At 34.7% G+C, this 23994-nt stretch overlaps 1 protein-coding gene across 1 annotated transcript in view; it reads left to right on the forward strand.

Annotated features, from left to right (window-relative positions):
• The window catches only part of LOC129481278 (uncharacterized), a 264940-nt gene extending 242435 nt beyond the window's left edge, over positions 1–22505 (forward strand). Inside the window, exons 4-5 of the mRNA XM_055276478.1 lie at positions 7596–7735; positions 22232–22505. Coding sequence (XP_055132453.1) covers positions 7596–7735; positions 22232–22261 — 170 coding nt within the window. The 3' untranslated portion in view covers positions 22262–22505. The remainder of the gene's footprint in view (positions 1–7595; positions 7736–22231) is intronic.
• The last annotated feature ends 1489 nt before the right edge of the window (positions 22506–23994 follow it).

The raw sequence follows: 23994 nt of genomic DNA on the forward strand, positions 1-23994 counted from the left end.
AGAAGTTAAAAAGATCTACACGTTAAGTTATTTTTACAGTTAAGAAATTTAAGTTGTTTAAAATACCACAAAGTATAAAACATGATCTGAATATTGTTAAAAGGTCATGCAAATTAGAACCATGCTTATTCAATTTGAATCAAAATATATTTAAGCCATTTTTTCATAAAATTATTGAGATTATTAATATTTAATAACCTAAATCATTTTTATAAAGTGATAATAAAACAGATTATCCTAAGAGATTGTTTTTGTTATGGCTGCATCAAAAGAAACTAAAATGCATTGTGCCAGGAAGGACTAGTGTCATTTATAGTGACATTCAAGTAATCTGGGGGTGATAGATGCTTGACTCTGCTAAATTTTTGCTAGGATTAGCACCATTTACCTGCTCTTAGTGTGTTAAATACTCAATGAAATATGTATTTATGAAAGTAATTCAGTGTTTTTCAAATTTCATGACACTTTTAACAAAGCTGTTTAATTAACAGCTTTATGGGGTTATAATTGACATACAAAGAACTGCACATATTCAATATGTACAATTTGATGAGTCTGAACATACACAAACACCCATCATATCATCACCACAATCAAGGTAATCAACATATCCAGCACATTTTAATAGTACCATAAAGACTTCTCCGCCTTTTAAGAGTCCTGGTAGTCTCAGTGAAACAAAATCTCTTGATTTTCAACATTCCTCTAATTTATCAGTTCTTTCCAACTGGGATTTACCAAGCGATGTCATTTTGTGTTGAATTACCATGAGTTTTTAAAAGATGCTAAATGAAATAAAGTATGTTAGAATTTGATTGCCAATCAAGATTTTGATATGCGATCTGAATTTTTAGACCAGTGGTTCTAAAGTTGGTGAGGGAGAGGGGCAGTCGTACCGTGTGGGAGACACTTGGCAATGTCTGGCAATATTTTAGTTGTCACAATTGCAGACTGGTGCCAGAATCTAGTATGTAAAGGCCAGGGATACTGCTACATGCCCTACAAGGCACAGGGCAGTCTTGTAGTATGTGGCTCACAATGTCAACAGTGCTGAGGTACAGAAACACTGATTTAGATTAATCATTGTACACAGAAGTATAGAGTGAGCAAAATGTGTTGTTTGCCTTGTGAAATCTGGAGAAAAAAAACAAAGCTCTATCCAACCATTCTACATTTCTGACATCTGTGTTATATATGATTGGAAATTCTCTTTCTTCTAAATACCCATTGTGTGCTTCAATGACTGCCGGGATATGAGCCACTTGTTCCTACAGTAATTGTCACAGGATAGCTGCCAGATGGTAATACTGAGAAGGACAACATGAAAAAAAATTGTGTTCTTTTTTTCTCATTTCATTCTTTCTTCAGAGGCTAAATAAGTTGGTCTAATGTTTGTTCTACCCTACTTTAAGCAGAAGACATAATTCCTTCATGCAAATGGCGCCTAAATGGTAAACAGACATGTCATGTGAGATTCTGAGATTCTTTTAATAGATCTGCTTATTATTTGTCCTTATGGACCATTTGACATTATTCAAAGAGGAAAGTTTTTTTTTTTCCACTAGAAGAGAATCTGGGTAGGCCTATGACTCTTCTGTTCACTCTTGGAGAGTGCTGTGATAACTTTGTCATAAATGCTATTAGAATGCCCTGACTTTATAATATGTATAGCTATGTATTTGATTTAAATCTTCACTGTGACATGTAAGACTGGCTTCAGGCAGGCTGTTGCCTGCAAATAGGCGTGACCAGCTTGTTCTCTCTTTTCCATTTGACTTTTTGCAAAGCCTCTCAAATTGAAATACAGAGAGGGGCATGGTCAGGGGATAGACTTTTACATAGAGGTGCTGCTCTAGAATGAGTCTGTGTTCACTATGTCTGGCAGGTTGTTAGCATGGATTTTTCTAGTTACTAGCTTAATTTAAGGTTTCGTGGTATCACTAAGGCGCCTCTGCTTGGACTCCCTGCCATGACGTGGGCTACAGGCACCCTCTCCCTGAGTACTACTCCCTGTATACCCCTGGTTTTTCAGGGGTCCCATTCATGGAAAAACTCTTTGAGTCTCACTGTATACACACATGATACTCTTGAGCAGGAATCACATTGACTTCAGGCTGACACTTCCCTGCATGACAAATTATCTGATCTATAAGAAACATTTACCTATCATTTATCTTGACAGATTCTAGCAGTGAATTTCCTACCAAAGAATTTTGGCAGAATTTCTTTCTTCTTGATGGCTAACCTTCAAACTCCATGAAACACAGATCAAGGTGACCTTTGTGAGTCACCTGTCTCTAGGCTTAAGCAGGTAGCATCTTTCTGGTCATCCACATTTGGAGAGAATATTGGAACTCAGCACAGCAGCAACATTCTCCAAAGCAATCTCTCAATCTCTGTTCTCTCAAACTGATATGCCGAGCTACGTTCAAAATCTGCGCCTTTGTAGGCTCAGAATTTACTTGGATAACTGACATTTATTGTCAACTGGGGCCTGAGTCTAAATATCTAAGATACCATTTGTGATTACTAGAAGAATCCACATCATGATTTGCTCATGAATCAAAATTTCATAGTATTTGGAAAGATACAACGAAATCATATTGATACCATTGTCCTCATGCCTCACTCTAATGATTAAAAACTGTACGCAATATATGTGCATAAAATACTCATTGGAAATTATAAATGCACATATATATGTATATGCCTACATATGTATATGTTTATACACACATTACATGTATATGTATATATGTACACATATGTATATGATATATATGTACACATATACATGCATATATGCATGTGTATATACATATGCATATGTGCATAAAATTCTCCTATATGTACGTATATGTATATATATGCATATATGTGCATAAAAGATATACATGTATATACACGTATGTGTGTATATATATGTATGTGTGCATATATATAGTGTTTTTCCTTGTTAAATGGTTTATAATAGTGCAATTTTCAATTTTGGTGTGAAGTATTAAGTAACTGATGTTAAGACAGAAATCTAAGAAAGTTATTTTAAACAGTAATATTTTGGCAATGCAAAGCTATCTAGTAATATTGCTCAGACAATACAAAGCTAGTTCTATTCATATTTGTCCTGCTGATCTGGAAGATAAAACTGATCCCTCCCTGCAAGGGCTGCACTAGCTGGAATGAGACATTGTGTTTGTAGGACCTATGATCTTCTTTACAGAGAAAAGCAATTCATAAAGTTAGAAAAGGGCACCATGTAAAATCCAACTAACATTTTGTAGACATAGCGTGAGGATTGCAGAGAGTGCTAAGAAAGACTAAATAATCGCAACAACCAAACCAAAAACAACAAGAAAAAGACCCCTATTCTCCATAGTTTATTCTTGAGAATATGACATGGAAAAAGTATGCCTAAGAAAATGTATCTTAAGGGAGAATGTTATTTGTGTATTTTTTTCAAAAGGGCCATGTTCTTAACTGTTTTTGCACTGCATTTATATATTGTTAATATCTTTTTATAACTTGAATATATCTTCATTCTACAGCCTACTTTGCATTAAGTGCTCTGGATCAAGGCATGCCAATATGCTGTTTTGATCTTGTATTTTAGTTTTGTCTTTTTCTTAATTCCAGGTAGCACACATGATTATTATGAGAAAATGTTTTAGATTTACCTGTATGTTAAACAATTTTATTTTTGTTGTTAACTCTTCTTCCATCTCAGCTTCTTTATATGATTATTTTCCTTTTTCCTGAAGTATGCCTTTGTAGGTTCCTTCAGTGACATTGTATTTGCCATGTTGATCAATCAGTTTTTATTTTTCTGAAAGTGTATTTATTTCTCCTTTAGTCTTGAATGCTTGCTTTGCTGGATTAAAAAACTTACTTGATCCTAATTTGCAGGCATCAGGGCCTTAATTTGGAGAGACTTTCTTGTGGAGAAAATGTGTCTTCTGCTTCACTTGAGGACCATGAATTCCTAACAACGTGGTACCACTTTGTCTTCCTTTGAGAGGCCTGGTTAGTGTGAGAACCTCAGAGTCAGCTCTCCACCGAGGATATAAACAACGTTATTAGTGGAGTCTTCCATTTCAGGAAGATATTACAATGGTTTTTACAAAGAGTATTTCACAAAGGAGTATATTCAAATTTTATTTGATCTGGGATATGAGGGTATACCTAAAGGTGTTCATGGTATAGTGTGAAAAATTTTCTAAATTGTAAGTAATTTAAAAATAATAATGTTAACATACTAAAAATAAATCTAGTAATTGTAGTAAAGTTTTTAAACATTGTCAAAACCTTTTTCTCCTGCCTTCTTTGTACAAGGCTTAGGTGGTAGACTTGTTAATTAGTGAAATGAGATATTCAAGTTTAATGCTTAAGGCACAAAGGGTTAATGACTATTATAACAGGTAATACTCTTCAGATTGTTGTTTGATAATACATGGAATGACTCAGTTTATGTTAACAATGCACAATGGTCTTCAGTGGGGGAAGCAAGGGTGAAATTGAGATTTAACACAGAAACTACAGATTTAATATTTAGCATCACTTTACCACTCAAAATTTAATTTTCAGATCACGAATTTTATCTCTATTTTGTTCTAATTTTAATTACTGCCTCCAGATTTGTTATGTAAACAAATTCTTATAGATGGTTAGATAATATACCTCATTATTATTGTTTGTCCTAAAATGGAATCAGTTTACAGCTAGAATGACATCATTACCAAACTGGATCTTATAGATGGATCCGCCAGATCTCAGTGGTTGTTCAGAGGTCCAGGGTCTGTCAGTCAGGATGGGGGCCTAGCGAGCACTCTGCCATGAGGACGTAGCACATTCTGTAACCACTTCTTGCTCAGATCACATGATACTTAAGACTCATCAAGCCAAACTTGAGAGGAGGTGGCTCTTCTGGCAATATTTCCAGTGATCCCAGAATCTTTGTGAAGAGAAATTCTTATTTGTTTACAAAGCTATTATAATATGTATAAAACACTAAGATTTAATTTTATATTAATATTTGTAAGTATATTTTTGTTCTGGCATTTGATTAAAAAATATAATTCCAGAAAGTAAATCTTATAAATAATACATACAAATAGTCATATAAACTTTTTTTTTTTTTTTTTTTTTTGAGACTGAGTCTCACTCTGTTGCACAGGCTATAGTGCAGTGGTGCGATCTTGGCTCACTGCAAGTTCTGCCTCCTGGGTTCACGCCATTCTCCTGCCTCAGCCTCCCGAGTAGCTGGGACTACAGGCGCCTGCCACCACGCCCGGTTAATTTGTTTGTATTTTTAGTAGAGATAGGGTTTCACCATGTTAGCCAGGATGGTCTCGATCTCCTGACCTCATGATCCACCCACCTCGGCCTCCCAAAGTGCTGGGATTACAGGCGTGAGCCACCGTGCCCAGCCTAAACATTTTTTTAAAATTTAATTATACTCCTTATATGGCTGTCTTGGTCAGAATTGTTAAAATATAAATGTAATAAAAGCCCTAGCACCATCTTATATCTTATAAAGAATAAAAATTACTTTTAGCTTTTATAGTGAAACCCACCAAAATGATTGAGTTTGACAGTATTTTTCAAAAACAATATTAACAGTTTGACAGTATTTTTCATAAACAATATGGCCCATAAAAAAGTGAACTAACAAAATTTCTTAAAATGGTAACTTCACTGATACACAGTAAGGTAGGTGGGCATTGAGTCTCCAACTTAAGCATTTATCTGAAGCATTCCAAAATAGTTTCTTGCTTTGCTTCGAGAGATGTGCAAGTTCACCAACGTAGAGAAATTCTTCAGTTTTGAAACATTTTAGTGCTTTGTAATAGTAAATGGGCATAAATCAGAGCACTTATATAATAATAGACTACAGTAAAGAATAGATGTTTCAGCTGGGCATGGTGGCTCACACCTGTAATCCCAGCACTTTGGGAGGCTGAGGTGGGCGGATCACCTGAGGTCAGGAGTTCAAGACTGGCCTGGCCAACATGGTGAAACCTCATTTCTACTAAAAATACAAAAATTAGCTGGGCGTGGTGGTGGGCGCCTGTACTCCCAGCTACTCAGGAGGCTGAGGCAGGAGAATTGCTTGAACCCGGGTGGTGGAGGTTGTAGTGAACTGAGATAGCACCATTGTACTCCAGCCTGGGCAACAGAGTGAGACTTTGTCTCAAAAAAGAAAAGAATAGATGTTTCAAAGTGTTTTAAAGAATTATTTACTATCCATAATCTGGCTTTTTACATTCGTTTTCTTATTTTTAAATCTAGCCCTTTGAAATTCATCAACTGTCATGTAGTATTTTCAGATGAAAATAATGAGTGAGTATTGAAAATGGAATTTAAAGTTCTGTGAATCAGATGGGAAACAAAAACTTGCCTTCAGTTTTTACAGATTCCACCAGACCCTAAAATTTGTGATGTCATAGATTTTCTCTATTTTGTTTGCTGCTGTATCTCTAGTACCTACAAGAGTGACCCACACAGTGAATTCATGCATTACTGCATGCATGAATGAATAAAGAATCTCACATGTGGCCATTGCTCACTTATTCAGCTCAAAACCATGACACTCTGTGTCACATTATTTTATCTCCTCTCTCATTCTAACACCTAGCTTTTATAATATGCTTTTCCTAGCATTATAGTTACATTTAGACAGGTGATTTTATTTTAAAAATGCAAACCATTCTTTACAAATGACACTCAAAGCCAATAAAGAATTAATCCCTTTAAGATAGATACTTGCGTATATTGAGACTTTCAAGCCACCAAATGAAAGAGCTCTCATATGTGTCCTATTATCACAGAGGCTGAGTACCAGGATTTTACTTTTAAGATTTTTATATTGTCTCTCTCCCCTGCTCTTCTAAATAGAAGGGAAAAAACCAGTATGTTGGCTATACAGTCTTTACGTTGCATTTTCTCAGAGAAACGTTGAACAGTTATGAATAGAAAGAGTAAGAACCCAAAAGCATGGCCTGAGTCATCCCTTGCTTGTCATTTTGTGGGGAAGTTGAGTCTCATCCTTATCAGTTCTGTTGCTAGCCTGGGAAGCTGAAACCACAGTCCCTTCCAAATGATAACCATAATTTTCTCCCTTCTACTTTATTTTCTCATTTTTCATCTTATAATGAGCAGTTACAAAAACTTTTGGGTCCAAATGTTTTGCCAAGTCAGATAACTTACTTCGTAACCTTTTTGAATAGCCCATTTGAAGCCAGTTAACATTGTGACTCTAAAAAGACTAAATATAAAGTTTTACTAAGATAAGTCATCATGTTGAATAAATACACAAATATGACCTTTGGTATGGATGTGCATATAAGCAGTGGGGTAAATGCATCCTTGTATTTAAAAGTAAAGAATTCTGTACTACAAGTAGAAATCTACATGCAGAAACACACACACAGTCTGGCTGTAGCTACAGGTAGCATGCATGTTCCTTTTACATGTGAGTCAGAAAACCTGATTTTATTATGCTCTGTGTTATTCATCAAAGTAGTGAGGGCAAGCCTATTGGGATAGTGTGCATTCCTTGCAGAGAAAGCAAAACAAGCTGTTGAATTTTCTTTTCTTAGGAGAAAAGACAATGAGGTCAGCTAGAATGACGGATTGTCATCACTGGGGCACGGGAAAGGGGTTGAACAAGTCAATGTATGTTTTCCAGAGCCTAGAGAATGTGTCTGATTCTCTGAAGTATATTTTTTCTAAATGCCAGGTGAGTATGCAATGCTATTGTGAGGTAGAGATTATTATTGTCATAAGCATTATTACTTAATATGTTTTTCTTCTTATATGCTACACATTATGATATACACTTTAAAATATTATATTGGTTTGATTCTCACAACAAGCCTGTGAGTTTGGTATTGCTAGCAATAGTTAACATATTTGAAAAAGTTGGAAGAGAGAGATATAATAACTCGTTTCCATGGAATTAATCAACCATTGATATATACAAGGAGACTATTTTAAACAAAGGGAAAGTGTGACTAAATAAAACTTTAAATGAAAAGGAGTGCAAAAATGCTATCGGGATTGGAGATACATTTTAAAAAATTTGCTATGTATTACAATTAAAAAGTATATTAATGAAGTATTTTGAATAGAGTTTCCTAAGTCTAATAAGTTTTGCCAGGGCATGAGTGACTAAAATACAAACAAACAGGCTTCTCAACATATTCTCCTTCACTGTTTCATCAATGCCATACATACTTATTAATGGTTTAGAAAAATACACCCTGCTATGGTTTATTGCCAAATAGCAAAGATGTAAATTACATCTCCAACACTGACATGCCACTACATTATTAACAGGGCCACGGAGGCCACTGAAACTACACTGTATGCACATTTACAGTAGAGGACATATTGAATGGTAAGCTTTAGTATTTTAGTATATTTAATTTGGCACACTTGCTGCTGTTCTTTGTGAATGTTAATCTTTTCAACCAATACAGCAGCATGTCAGTATCTTCATTTGCAGGGTATAATAGGCTTATATCCTGAAACAATAAACTTATAATAGCCTGTCTGTTGCTTGGTGGAGATATGTGTATTCAGCACGAACAAGGTGTTCCATGCCCTATTTTTGCTCAAGGTTCTTTACACACGCCCTACGTTCCTGTCAGGAACACAAGCCACATTTATAAGTTTTTGCTATAATACCAACTACATAGTTTGGAAATTTTCCATGGTAGTACAATTCACTTTCTTTTTCCATTATTGATATAATTATAACTAGGTACATCTATATTTGAAATGTGAAGTGAGCATTAGACTGGTTTTTAATATTACATTGAGACTGATTTCTTTTTTTAGAGACAGAAGTAAGATGTGGAAAAGGTGCATGCTTGTAGTATAAAACAGAAATGTACATAAAAGATCTTAATACAGATTACTTCTTTCTACCAATGGTAATATTCAACTTGGTATTCATCAGTGGGAAGGTTTGAATCCATTCTATTTAACTACTTTCTTTTCTGACTAATTTCATCTCTGCAACACAGTAGATATATTATTAAGAACCAAAAATTGAAACAAAATATTTATAGGTCCCTTAATAAAAGATTTCTCTTCCAAATATTCTAAAATGGTATTAACACATATTCTATTTAGAACTCTTACTTCCTGTTATTATCTGTTATATTAAAACAATTGAGGTATAAATTTCTAGATAAAAGGGCATTACTCTAAAATTCCTTTCAAAAGATTGCAGCCTCAGTTGTACACTCTTATTGAATGACCCCAGTGATTGTGCTGCTTCATTGAATTTTACTTCTAACATTTCTGTCCTATGCACAAGATTGAAAAAGATTAAATTTGATTTGTGGCAGTCACTACTTGTTATCTTCAAGTAAGTATTTGCAGATTAAACAAAGCATGATTCTAGAAGTAAGCATTATTGAGCCTATTTTAGAAAGACTTTTGTAAAATTAACCCATTTTTTACCATCAAACCTATGTTGTAGGAAATAGAATGCCTGTCCCATATATTTCCAAATGAAGCGTGACTTTAGAATGTGCTCCTCGTTATGCAGGTCCAACTCATCATTTTAAAGCTTTTCAAATCAAGTGCATTGGCACCATACACTGAACTGAATTTCTCAAAGATTTTATGGTTATTATATAAAATACTGTACTAGCCAATCTATTATTTTCTCAGATTGTGTTTCAGTTTTAGTGATTAAGTTTGTTTTGCAAATTGATATAATATTGAGGATTGCATATATTTTAAACACACATACAGATAACACACACACACATTACCCCTATACTATTAAATCTAGAACTTACTGACCAGTATAAGTTTTTCCTCTACCTTTGGGAACCTTGAGCATAATAGCTTTGTTCATTAGATTATAGTATTAACTACAGATAATTAAATGTTACTTTAGAAATTGCTGTAGTAAAGTGATTTAGGCTTACCAATTTAAATCATACAAGCCTTATTAAAATAGTAGTAAAATTCCATTTATCTCTTAAACAACTTTAAGGACTTTTCGGAAAAACAATAATGTGTTGAGTATACTCCCCTTTAAAGGAGTTTCTGATTTTTTTTTTCTCAGCAGTCTAGAAGGAGATTAGAGCATTCTGTATATGAATTTCAAAACAGATTATGTTTAATATTAAATAGAAGATGACATATTTCAACTATTTTGTAGTGGAGAATAAAGCATGGAAATTTATCAGCCTGGCTATTCTATTGTGACCTTTTTTCTAAGTTGAAATGCTTCCAATGACATTCCCAAAAGAGCGATTTTTATATGAATGATCCCGTATACATGTATGCAGAATATGTGTGTACATATGTATGTAATTTATTTGGTAATTTTTTTGGATTTTTAAAAATTTTATTTTTTACTTTTGTAGAAATGAGGTCTTGCTATGTTGTCCAGACTGATCTCAAACTCCTGGTATCAAGCAATCCTCCTACCTTGGCCTCCTAAAGTGCTAGGATTACAGGTGTGAGCCACTGCACCCAGCCAACTTTTGGTGCTTTTGAACACTCCTTGGCTTTCCAAGAGGGATTCATGATGGGCATGGCACCTCCGAAAAATAGAGTGACTTGGGACAAAGATGGTAGACAATGTTTGCTTGTGTTAAGGAGTTTTGCCTCTAAGAAGTGCAAGGTTTTTTATAAAACATAGGAATAATTATACTTTATAGGATTGATGCGTTAAATTTAAAATCTATGAAATGCCATTCACTATTCATGTCACATGGTAAATGCTCAAGGAATGGTAGCTTTCATTACTATTACTAATAAGAAAGTAGTTGTTAAATATACAGATTTTATAGCCAAAGTATTTCTCTACTATTTCTTAGCTATTTATCCTTTTCAAGTCAATTAACTTCTCAGAGCTGCAGGTTCCTCTTCTATAAAATAGAGGTAAAACTTGCCTCTCAGTAATTAATATATACAGCATAAAGTACACAATAAAACTGTGAAAAAGTGTTGCTCCTATTTTCTTGTCTCATAGAGGATGCAGTCTTTAGTGATTGAAGGTTAACCAAATAATTAGCAGTGTTTTGTACAGAACCAGGTTGGAGGGGAGTCTGGAAAGACAATTAAGAAGCAGGTAAACATTATAAAAGTTACCAGAAATATTACAAATGTTATTACTTCATGCCACTAATAATGCATTTTAGAACTGAAGGAGCTACACAACTTAGCCAAAATGTAACAAGAGGAGTTGAAGGAACATGGAAAGAACTGGATTCTGAGAGAGCTTGGTCAAGATGGGTGGAGATGATGTCAGAAGTCAAGAAAGTTACTGGTATGGAAGCACCCTCCTGTTACACAGGAGTTCCATCCTACCATGCCTCTGGGATGGCTCTTAAAGCTGAGAGACAGCCAACTATGAGTGAAGGAGCAATGTTATTGTATGGCAGGGGGTTGAATCAGGGATACAGAGTGTGGGCTGCAATGGATGCTACGGTACGTTGCCCAAACCCCCTTTAAGACCGAAGCACTCGTTCCCCAACGGCTGGGAGTGTTGCTGGCTGATTACTGTAAGCGAGGTCCACCACCTTGGAATTGAAATCGCCCACTGACGAACAGAGTGGCTTCATCAAGGTGTATGGAAAGCAGCCTCTACTCAATGTCTGTTTGATGTGGGTGGTATAAAGTTCTGCTCTTGTGTTCAAGGTGTGTCAGCTCTGAATGGACACTGAGGTCTGGCACTCCCTGTGGAGTCAGCTGAGGTCCTGGTTGTGACCGCATTGCAATTTAACACCTCTTCTGCAAATCCTACTTTATTCTACTCCCTGTCTTTTTTTCCTCCTTTTTGTAAAGATACATAACATAAAGTTTACCTTGTAACAATTTTTACATGTACAGTTCAGTGGCATTAAGTATACTTTTACCATTACTTTTCAACCATCACCACAGTCCATCTCCAGGTCTTTTTCATTATCCCAAATTGAAATTTGTAACCTTTAAACAATACCTACCCATTCTCCCTACCCTCAGCTCTGGCAACCACCATTTTACTTTGTGTCTTTATATACATAACCCCAAGCCAATTTCCATCTTTTAATATTCATATTTAATATTTAATGATCAACTAAAATAAATTGAAATCAAATTATTGTATCAAATATTTTTCAAAGCAAAAAATTTTACCTGGGAATACAAAAATATATAAATATATTTTTATGAAGAAAATCCAGTTTAGTTAAGAGGTCATAGTATAAAAAACATCCAAGAATCTCATTATCTCCCTCCTGTATTTTTCTTAAACTTTTCTATTGATGCTCACTTGATGTCTCATAATTTTAAGCCAAATAATTTTTTTGCATCTTTCTTTAACTGTCTCTTCATTATTTTGTTGGTAACACTCTTATAATTCATTTTTTTAAAATACTTTGATTCTTGCATTCATTTACAGTTACAATTAGTTTGCACTCTCATTGATCTGTTTCTTGGCTCCTGTTACAGATTTCCTGGAACCAGTCCTGCTACTTTTATCTGACTTATTTCCTGCTTTTCATGACCAGGTGTCAAGCACACTCTCTTCCAGTTGTACAGTTGGAAAGACTGAACTCAAAGTCTGAACCTCCATGTTCAGAAATACTAACTGTGCAAACTTGAATCAGCTTTTTCCTTCCAACTTTTATTTTAGGTTCAATGGGTACATGTGCCGGTTTGTTACACGGATAAATTGCAAGTCACAGGGGTTTGGTGTACAGATAATTTTGTCACCCACGATATCAGCATAATACCTGATTGGTAGTTTTTTAGTCCTCACCCTCCTCCCACCCTCCACCCTCATATAGGCCCCAGTGTCTATTGTTCCCTTCTTTGTGTCCACGTATACTCAATGTTTAGCTCCCACTTATAAGTGAGAAATGTATTTGGTTTTCTGTTCCTGTGGAACCAATTCTTTAACGTATTTTAGCCTCATTTTCTACATATGTTAACTGGAAATCATTATCACTTCTCACTAAATACTATAGGAGACATAACACAGCCTACTTTTTATTTTAAAAAATTATTTTTAAGTTCCAGGGTACATGGGCAGGATGCGCAGATTTGAAAATTTTTAAAAAAATATTTTGTGTAAACAATTTAAGAAGAGTATAGAAGCCAGGATGTTTGCTGATATACATGACAGTTGATTGGAATCTTTTGAATATTCATATACATGCCTACCCATTGAACAGCCTGGTTGCAAGAAGTTTAAGGCACTAGAGGAAATACACAGAGAAATTAGACACGGCAATTGTTAATAAAGCTCTGTGGTATCATGCCTAGTGGCTTCCCAGCAAATAAGTAGGAATTAGTAGTCTTTTCTGGGTTCAGAGGCCTAAATAAAATTTTAGATTTTAATGTACTATGAGCTTTACACCTTCTAAGGTCTTTTGCAGTGCAATTTTGCCAATATTAATTATTCTGAACTTATCCTTGTAATTTGTATTTTTACATCTGCTATATCCTTTTGATTTATTGCTTTGATCTTATTTTAGGTTCAGCAATAAATTTTGGTTGGGGTTCTGATCACTCCAGTTAATTTAGTGAACTACAAGATATAAAATTATTTTAAGTAAAATCTCCTCACATTTTCACAGTGGTAGGGGTCAGGGAGAGTTCTTACATGAAATATTTAAGAAACATCTGACTATAACCCAACCAGCATGTGGGGAAATTACATTATTTCTTAGACTATTTTAACATCAAAGCTCTGAAGTGAAGGATAGTCATTAAAAGCAGAATTACTGAAAGTATATCTGGTTAGTGCACTTAAACACATTTCAGCAGACTAAAATAATGTAAAATCTGAAGTGTGATCCAGAATCACATATGTCAATTACTGTGTTGTCTGTGGTATTAAAAATGCATGCAGCTGGAGGCTTCAATTATATGAGATTTCTGACTTAGAGATGCTTTGGCTTTTACTTTTTGAAAAAGTCACCGTTTCAGAAATCCAAGGGAAAACATTTGTAAAATACATAGTGCCTTTTCCAATTACCTCTTATTGAAAGACAGAACAACACTAGAGAGTTATAAAAGTGAACTGAAAATATGATTTTGTATGAAATTTGATTAGTGTTTGTTGAAACGTTATCTAGGAAAAGTAAATCTTTGTGCCAGACTTTTCTTCCTCAAGTCCTGATCTCATTAAAACAAATGTGACCAGTATTTTTTGTATTCTCTCATTATAATAAATTTAGAGTTCTAAAATTATATTTTTCAAGTAAATTTTGGACTTGTATTTCACAAATAGGTAATATTTATTTTCTTCCCATTAAAACAAAGGCATGCAAAATTAAAATGATATATATTATATATAAATATAAATATTGCAGGCTTTTTATCATACATTTCCTGTATGTCACCAGATCCTTTTTTTTTAAATTATATAAAGCTACATGAGTTGCTTCTAAATATGTGACGTAGTTACATTATTAGAGTGCTGTCACTAAAACATGGACTGCTATGGTTTAAATATGTCCCTTCCTAAAGTCAGATGTTGAATCTTAGTGGACAGCTGGGTACGGTGGCTCATGCCTGTAATCTCAGCACTTTGGGAGGCTGAGGTGGGTGGATCACTTGAGGTCAGGAGTTTGAGACCAGCCTGGCCAACATGGCAAAACCCTGTTTCTACTAAAAATACAAAAATTAGCCAAGTGTGGTGGTGTGCGCCTGTAATCCCAGCTACTAGGGAGGCTGAGGCATGAGAATTGCTTGAACCTGGGAGGTGGAGGTTGCAGTGAGCCGAGATGGTGCCACCGCACTCCAGCCTGGGCAACAGTAAGATTTCGTCTCACAAAAAAGAAGAAACCTAGTGGCCATAGTGAGGGTATTAGGAGGTGGGGTCCTCAGGAGGTGATTAAGTCATGAGGGTAGAGCCTACCTGAGTGGAATTAGATATCTTTATAAAAGGGTGTGCTGGAAAGAGTTTATCGCTTTTCCTTTTGCACATTCTGCCCTGTGAGGACACAGCATCCTTCCCATACTGAGGATGCAATGTTCAAGGCAGCACCTGGAAAGCAGAGACTGAACCAGACACCCAACCTGCCAGCACCTTGATCTTAGACTTCTGAACTTCCAGAACTATAAGAAATAAGTTTCTGTTCTTTATATTACCTGATACGTGGCATTGTATGATAGTAGCACAAAACAAACTAAGAAATGGACCTTGAGAAATCATGAAATCATCCCTTAAAACAAACAAACGAAAAATCCCAGTAACATATATTTTTATTCTTTAGGGAACAGATGATATTTTTAAACACCATGTTGTCTTCAGATTTCAAGTCAGTTTAGGTCTCAGATACAGATAAAGAACATGGCATTTCTGAAGTACATATTTTTTTCTTAAAAAATCTGTGTTATTTGCAAAGGATCTAGTCCCTCTGATTTCTATTTGCTGGAATGTCCTTCCTTTTTTCCGTCTCCAAATTCCCGGGCACAATGCAGCTCTTCACACTTCCTGGGGAAGCAAGTTGCACAGTGACCCAAACCACACTCATGTGTGTTGGAGTGGTTCACTGATTTGATGGTTTGCTCTTGTATAAATGATATTTTTTATCTCTAAAAATGAGCCTGGGCTGACTTTTGTTCAGAATCAAAGACAGTGTTGGAATAAATCTCCTCTTCAAGTAGCAGGAGAAAATCAAATGTACCTCTCATTAAATAAAAAGTCAGTGTGAGTTTTGGAACTCTTCCTATTATCTACAAAACATGTCTTATAGGATCCAGAATGAGGATGTGAAAGAAAAAAAAATGACCTAATTTTCTAAAGGGATTTTCAAATAATAGTTGTTCGGTAGAGTGCCATTGAAAAGGTCTATCAAGTAGAGAAGGTATTGATATTCTTTAAGTGATGAGGAAAAGTGACATTCTTTTCACAGCTATAAATTCAGTCTTTGGCCAACATTCTTTTTATTCATTTCAGGTCTTGTTTTTTTTTTGTTATAAAAATGTGAGAACATGGCATAGTTTTCAATTGGATATTTTACCTTATGTGGCATGAATTATCACTTTCCTCACTGAATGGCACGTGCATTGCTATTTCTTGGATTGCACATATATTTGTGGTTTTTATTTAAGGTCAGGAATTCAAGGCCCCAAGCACGGGATGAGATTCCTCTTAGGCAGCACTGTGATACCAGCATCTCCCATTCTGCACACTGCCGCTGCCTTCTCCCCAAAAATACACTTCATTTTTCCTGAAATAGTTAAGTAAAATGGCTATTTTCCAGATAATTTTAAACCAATCTAAAAGCAAACAATTTAGTCGTTTTCCTTCTTTTCCCCGCCTGTGGTATAGAAGTTACCAGTATTTGAAACTGTGGCCTTGAGCCTCAGCAGTTTTAGTGCTCCCTTTTCAGTGGAATAATTATACCAAGGAACAAGCTGACCACGTTTTGAATGGAAGTGTGCCTGCTACTGTAAAAACAGGCCAGGAGATTCTGGTCACTCTGCATGCCTTCACCCAAGAGCATTTTTATCATGTTAATTCTAATCATGGGTGTAGTCACGTAAAGTACAATGTTCGAGTTTTGCAGTACCCCCAAGGAGACTGAAGACTGGTAGCATGAAATCCTTCTAATGTTAAAAATCATTTTGATGAATTGTGGCATTTACCTTAATGTTTTGGGGTTTTTATGTTAGAAGATTTTGACGGGAGTAATTCCTATGTTTTTAATTACACTACTTCATAGCCAAACGGTATCTTGGAACTTGCCTTTTTCTACACCTATTTAGCTGAAGCTAAATCAATTGAGGAATGTCCCAAGAATATTTAGCATGTTATTGGTCCAGCTAGAGTTGTCTTCAGTTCTATTCTAACATTGTTTTCTGCTGTACTAGGTTGTACATTTTACAAACAAAAATGGGTGTACAAAGGATATTAGGAGATTCCCTAAGATGTCAACAATAAAGAAAACCATGACTTTATTACTCTCTTCACAAATCTTAATTCCTATATAGATCAATTAAAATCATGCTGTTATCTGATCAATGGACAACAGCTGAAGCAGAGAATGCTTGGGCCTCCATACTCCCTGTTAGAACAGGGTGCTCTGTGGTGTCATGCTGACAGGGCCTGGGAACAGAAGACCTGTCTATCTGTAAAGCACATAGTGGTTGTCGGATCTGAAGCCAAGCACTTAACCTCTTTGAGGAAAGATTACTCACATATGTAAAATGAAGGAAATACCTTACCTGCTTCATAGAATGGTAGTTTGATAATAGTTATAAAATATTGTATAAAGATTGTTTTGAAATTTTAAAAAAATCATGTAATGTCAAATTATCAAGGATAATTATCAGCATGATCTGCTCAGCAGAAATATGGCACTTGCCTGTTACCCCACCTTGTACTATATATAAGACCCTAGATTTCTGTTCCCTGATTGAAATATCTAAAGCAAGCAGATATATAATCCTTGGGAGAGCCATTTTTTTTCAATATCCAGGTTTAGGCAAGTTATATAGCACTGTGCAAGCATTTTAGAGCCAAAGTCAACCAACTAAATCATTAAGAGACTCTCTAAAAACAAATTTACCTATGTTGTGTAACCAACTTTTTATGTTATGGTGACAGATAACTCATGGAACTTGAGCTTCTACCTAAACATTTTCAGTTCCAGCTTGTCACATCATAGAAGTGTGTTTTTTAAACCTCTGGTGTGATTTTTATCATTTACTGATTTCAATACACTAGTATCTCCTTAGAACAGATTAAACCTTCATGCATTTTAATGTATTCTACTGAAAGGATTAGACCTTTATCACTACATCCAGAAAGAAATGTGTATTTGGAGGAATATTTCTTCTTTTTAATAAATCTGCCCCTATTCATGTTGCAGTGCCATTCCTCTAAATTTATATAGCATATTTTTGTATCCTGTCATAATGGCATTTGTTTTGTGATTGGCCTGTATTTTCCCAGGTAGTAATAACTTTACATACTAATTTGCTACACACACACACACACACACACACACACGCACACACACACATTCACGCATACACATAATTTGCTTATGTATTTATTCTGTATAAATATCCTGATACAGGCTACTTTTTCCTAACAAGTATTTTTACCACCTGTTTGTTAAAATCATGCAGGCATTCATTTGATTCATGCAGCTGGTGATAAACCAGCACTATTTGCAGGCCTCACACATGCATTTGGCTATGTCAAGAGACATGATTCAGTTATAAGTGCATTCAAGCATACGTTTACCTCTGAATCCTTGAGTGTTCTTGATGCAAGCCACAGAGCTGTACTGCACTGCCTCACAGATGAAACTCTAAATCAATAGTTTTCAGAGGTATGAATAGATATAATTATTGTGTGATATTATTTCCTGTTTCAAAGGCTAGAAAAAGTAGGTTTCTCAGATCAGAAAATGAGACACATTTACACATGAAGGATACTTTCTAATACTCTTATCCTCTCTGAAAATCTATGTAAATTGTAACTGCTAACAAGAACACTGATATTCACTTATAGCCTTACATGAGAATTTCATGTTTATATACAGAAGCAATAGATTCAAATATGTACTCAATGCATTCTATATATTAAGGTTTGAGATACATACAAGCTAAAAGAAGACAAAGACTGTAGCATTAAAACAAAGAGCTTTTTAAGTTAATAAATAATTTTAGTTATAAAGGTAATTACGACTTACTGTTATTTGGAAATAGAGACTAGTAGCTACCGCTTCTTTTTCTTTTCACTTTTTTCTTTTTTTTTTTTTTTTTTACTTTTTTGGATACATAGTAGTTGTACATATTTATGGGATACATGTGATATTTTCATACAAGCAAACAATGTGTCATACTCAAATCAGGGTAATTGGGATATTCATGACCTCAAGTATTTATCATTTATTTTTTCTTTTATTTTTATCATACCACTTATCACTACTTGACATTTTCTTATTTATCCATTTTCTTATTGTCTATATCCTTCTAGAATGTAAGTGTCATGAGGGTATGGACATTTTTTGCCCTGTTCAGTGCTCTATCTAAAATGTTCAGAAAAATTCCTAGCACATAGTGCTAAGTAAATATTAAATTATGAAGAAAATAGAACAGGGTTCACAATTTTAGTTTCTGGAACTTTCCGAAATTATATGTCATTATTATTATTATGCTTTTTTTAAAGCTATAATAATTATATCTTTTACTTGGTTTTTATTATTTTTAAACTTTACATATATATGTGTATATTTATGTAGCATTATGTTCACATTCTTATATTTTGAAGGAACAATAGAAAACTTAAAGATGCCTCAAAGATATATAATACATAATACATTCTATTCCCCAAAGAGGTAAGAATAGAAGATGGAGTAGGCAATACCAATACTGAGGAAGTCAGCAGAGAGTAGAGCATTTTTATTTCTCGGAAAGAGAAATACAGAAGAAATATTGCCTAGTCACTTAGTCAGTTGTTTTCCTGCATAAATCTGTCAGAAGAAAGAATCAAAGATAATGTGTGGAAAAAGTCCCACATATATTACAGAAACATTTGAAAAGTTACTACTGTAAGTAGTGAGTAGGGTGAATTATGAGCTTATTTCAAGACTCTAATCTGGTAATGCTCTCTCCCTGAAACATAATTTTAAGGGTTTGATGGTTTTACTCCTACAATTTAAAAAAAGAGAAGAGTGTATCCAAAATATACAAAGAACTCTTAAAATTCAAAAATAAGAAAACAAACTAATTTAAAGTGGTCAAAAGATCTGCTTTACCATGCAAGATATACGAATGGAAATAAGCATATGAAAAGATGCTCAACATTTATCGTTAGGAATTTGCAAATTATAACAACAATAAGATGCCACTATACACCTATGAGAATGGCTAAAACAAAAAACAAATAAACCAAAAAACCCCTGACAATACCAAAATCTGGCTATGGTGCAGAGCAACAAGAACTCTCATTCATTACTGGTAGGAATGTAAAATAGTATGGTCACTCTGGAAGAGTTTGGCAGTTTCTTACAAAGCTAGAAATAGTCTTTTCATATGATTTAGCAATTGCATGCCTACATATCTTTTGTGCATTTACACAGTGATGAAATATTCCACGTTAAAAAGAAATGTGTAATCAGGTCACCAAAGGATAAGAATAAATCTTAAATGCATATTGGTAAGTGAAAGAAGCCAGCCTGGAAAATGTCACATACTGTATGATCCAACTATATGGTATTCTGGAAAAGGCAAACTATAGAAACCATAAAAAGACCAATTGCTTGCCAAGAGACCAAGGGGAGGGGGGAGGTAAAAAGTAGAGCATAGGGGGTCTTTAGGGTAGTAAATCTATACTCAATGATGCTTTAATAGTAGATACATGGCATTTTGCATGTGTCAAAACCCTCAGACCTTTATGGCACAAAGAGTGAACATTAATAAAGAAAACAACCATTTAGGACGTCAAGGAATCCCAGGAAAGATACAGCTTGAGACATGAGAATCTAAGTGTATTGCAATTGTATGAAACAGCCTCGATGAAAAGGGTCAGGCTGGGGAGATACTGATATAAGTAACTTTGAAAAGAATGAAATCCAAAAAGGCAGAAGGAAATTCACACAAACTTGTATCATGGTTAACAAAATTACTTTTCATGGGAGTAGAGCTTCATTCTGATACTGCTTTTTGGGGATAATAGAATTGATCAATTAAGTAAATGGATGACACATGGTGGGAGGCGGGATTCTCACTGCTGAAGTGTGAATTTACAGATAAGCAAGGAAAGGAGGCTAAAATAATCTACGTGGTAATGAAATTAATTTGAAGCCATAAGTACACGTTTAACCTGATACAGATGGTTTCATAGAGAAGGACTTTAGATAAATGTATATACACAGGTTAGTATACACGTATGGATTTCTCTGTCCATTTAAATGAGAAGACCTGTAAGAAGTGACACACCAGTAGCAACGAGCATGCCTAGTGCTCAGATCTTAGTTTCTCCTAACATTCTTTAATAAAAAATGACCCATTGGACCTACGAGAAATGGCTGATTACAGGGCTGTGATAGTAAATATACAAAATGTGTCTGTAGTACTTTGTACTTTCAGAAAATTCTAAACACACACACACACACACAGCTTTGATTGGGGGTATGTCAATGGAGCACAACAGCAAACTAAAGAGCTCCCAATATCCAAAGTGCAATGCCAGAATAATTTGAGCAACAAAATAAATAAAATGGTATTAGATTATAAGTCAACGTATAAAATGGATATTCCTGAGTCTATATATTTACAGTAAATTATTGAACAAATTAACAGAGAGAACTTAAAATCTCCCATGCAGAATAACATTTGTAAATAACTTATGTAGGTACTCCATCCTCAAGGAGGGAAAGCACAGCTCCTCACTTGTTAAATGTGTGCTGCACAAAGTAACTTCCTTCCAGAGCCCAGCACAGAAACAGGATAGAAAAGGGGTAATTTTACAGTGCAGAAAAATGACAAACACCTTCTCAGCCAGGTGATAAAGGTCAACATTAACAGTTATAAATCACGTTGTTAGTTTGCACTCTTCACATAATGCGATGAATATGGCACTTTATTTCTCTGACCTTTTCCCCCAAACCCATAACCCCAATCCAATCATGAGAAAAACAAATTCCAATAGAGGAACATCCTACAAAATTCTTGACCGTTACTCCTCAAAGCTGTCAAGGTCATCAAAATAAAGTCTGAAAAACTGTCATAGCTAACAGAAGCCTAAGGACAGATGGCAATTAAATTTAATGTGGTGTCCTGGATGGGATCTCTTAACAGAAAAAAAGGACATTAGGGGGAAAACTAATGATAGGTGAATAAAGTCTAGACCAGAGTTAATAATAATGCATCAATATTGGCTGACTAATTGTGACAAATATCTCGTACTAACGTAAAATGTTACTATTAGGATAAACTGGGTACGGGGTAAATGGGAACTCTCTGTACTACTTCTCAATTTTTCTGTAAACATAAACCTGTTCTAAAAAATCAAGTGTATTTGTAAATGGTAGGCAGAAGATAAATGTCACTCTGAGGTAACCAGAATGCTATTTTTGAAGCTGAATAACTTGTTTTCTAAAATACTGAGTAACATTAATCAAAAGGTTATGACGCACAATTGTTTACCCTGTGAGCTCCATGTGACTCTATTCCTGAGTTGATCACAAACTCAACAATTTTTCTTATGTTCAAACTTGCAGAACCTAATAATGTACATGTTTTCTTCTAGATTCCAGCATTAAGCACTGTGCAGTTTTGAGAGAAGAAGTTATAAAGCAAAACTGACTTGAGTAACCACCAGCCCAACATTCGGGACTTTGTGGGGATTGCTATGGCTCTGCTGGACTTACAAACAATAGTGATGCAGAACCCGTCATTAGCATGTGTAACGCTTGTCAAAAAATAATCTCCCAAGAAATGTTCTAATTTTTACTGGTCAGTGCACTACCAATACTAGTTTTGGCATGGCGGATACTAAATAACAAAGCTTTGTTTCGAATAAATATTTGTCCAGTTTCCACTTTTTGCTAAATCCTGTGACCATGTGCTCCCACTTGATAGCATGCTATACTGTACTAGTAAATTTTACTTGCTGTTTAATAAAGGAGGATTAAATGAATGCTATGCTACAGTGGGTATACTGACAGGGAAGGCATGGTAGAAAGCTGTCTAAATACAACTGAGGGAAGAAGAAAGTGTTGAAGGGAAGGTGAAAATGTGCACTGAGATTTGATGGGTGAGTAGGACTTCAGAGAGTGGAGAAGGCTCTATGACTTTTTAATGTAAACAATTGCATGAGATAAATATCAGGGCTATGGAAATGCATACTGCACCGGGGCAATGGTTGTAAGTCTGAGATGGCTGAAGAATAGGGTTTAGGAAGAGATATCATGAAAAATAAAGCTTAGAACTGAGACAAACTGTCTCCAGCTCTGGATTCTCAGTTATTCCATTTGAAACCTAGTAATATAAACAACTTGAATCCATTACAAAGGTTTTGATCTGACTTGGGCTTTGGAAAGAGATTTCTGACTTTCTGTAGCTCAAAACTCTAAGCAACTTATTTTTCTTCTCTACTCTTTTTCTCTAAAATAAGGATAATGATACCCATCTGACTGAAATTTTATGCACATAATGTAAAATTAAGCATGGAATCTATGGTGCTTTACAAAATAATTTGTGTTGTCTCTCCACAGAATGAAGTAGTATTTGATACTATTAACATAGAAGTCATGGAAATAGAAAAAAATCACTTCTTGGGTGGTGAAAACTTTCCAGTATAGTAAAAGTTAATTAGAATTTGTGTGAATTATACTGTATAATTACCAAGGCAAGCACGGTATTAATATGAATTTAAAATAGTAAGAGTAAGATTAAAGGCATATAATTTAGTACAAATGTGACATCTTGACAACCTGCAAAAATTGCTAGAAATGAATGGTTCTTAATGTTAAGAAATATAATAAGGATTGGTTGATTATTTAATAATTTAGATAATTTACATAAGAGTTATTGCGATGTGGGAACAGTGTTCTTGTTAACTGGTTATATTGTGTGGTTATGTTACCGACTACAAAAATTGAAACTAAGGGGAAAGAATCACTTTACTCTCTTTTTATGTGAAACAACATCACTCTCACAGTATTGTTATAGTTGTAAATCCTAATATTTTGTAAAGTAGAAAACATAATCTCTAGGTGTTATGTGGTTCCTTGACTTAATCTAGTCCTGATGTACTAGCCCTTATTATTATTATTTTTAAGCCTGTTGATTTTCCTTGGTGTCCATATTCAATCCTGTATTTAACATTTTAAAAAACTTGAAAAGTTTTATATATATATATTATATATATAACTCATCAAATGAGTTATAGATATAAATGAGTTATATATAAAAATGAGATCTATATGAGATATATATATATATATATATAATATATACACACACATACACACACACACACAATCTCCTTTGATGACCTGAAAGCATGAA

Source organism: Symphalangus syndactylus, chromosome 4 (assembly GCF_028878055.3).
Source record: "Symphalangus syndactylus isolate Jambi chromosome 4, NHGRI_mSymSyn1-v2.1_pri, whole genome shotgun sequence".
Lineage (NCBI taxonomy): Eukaryota > Metazoa > Chordata > Mammalia > Primates > Hylobatidae > Symphalangus > Symphalangus syndactylus.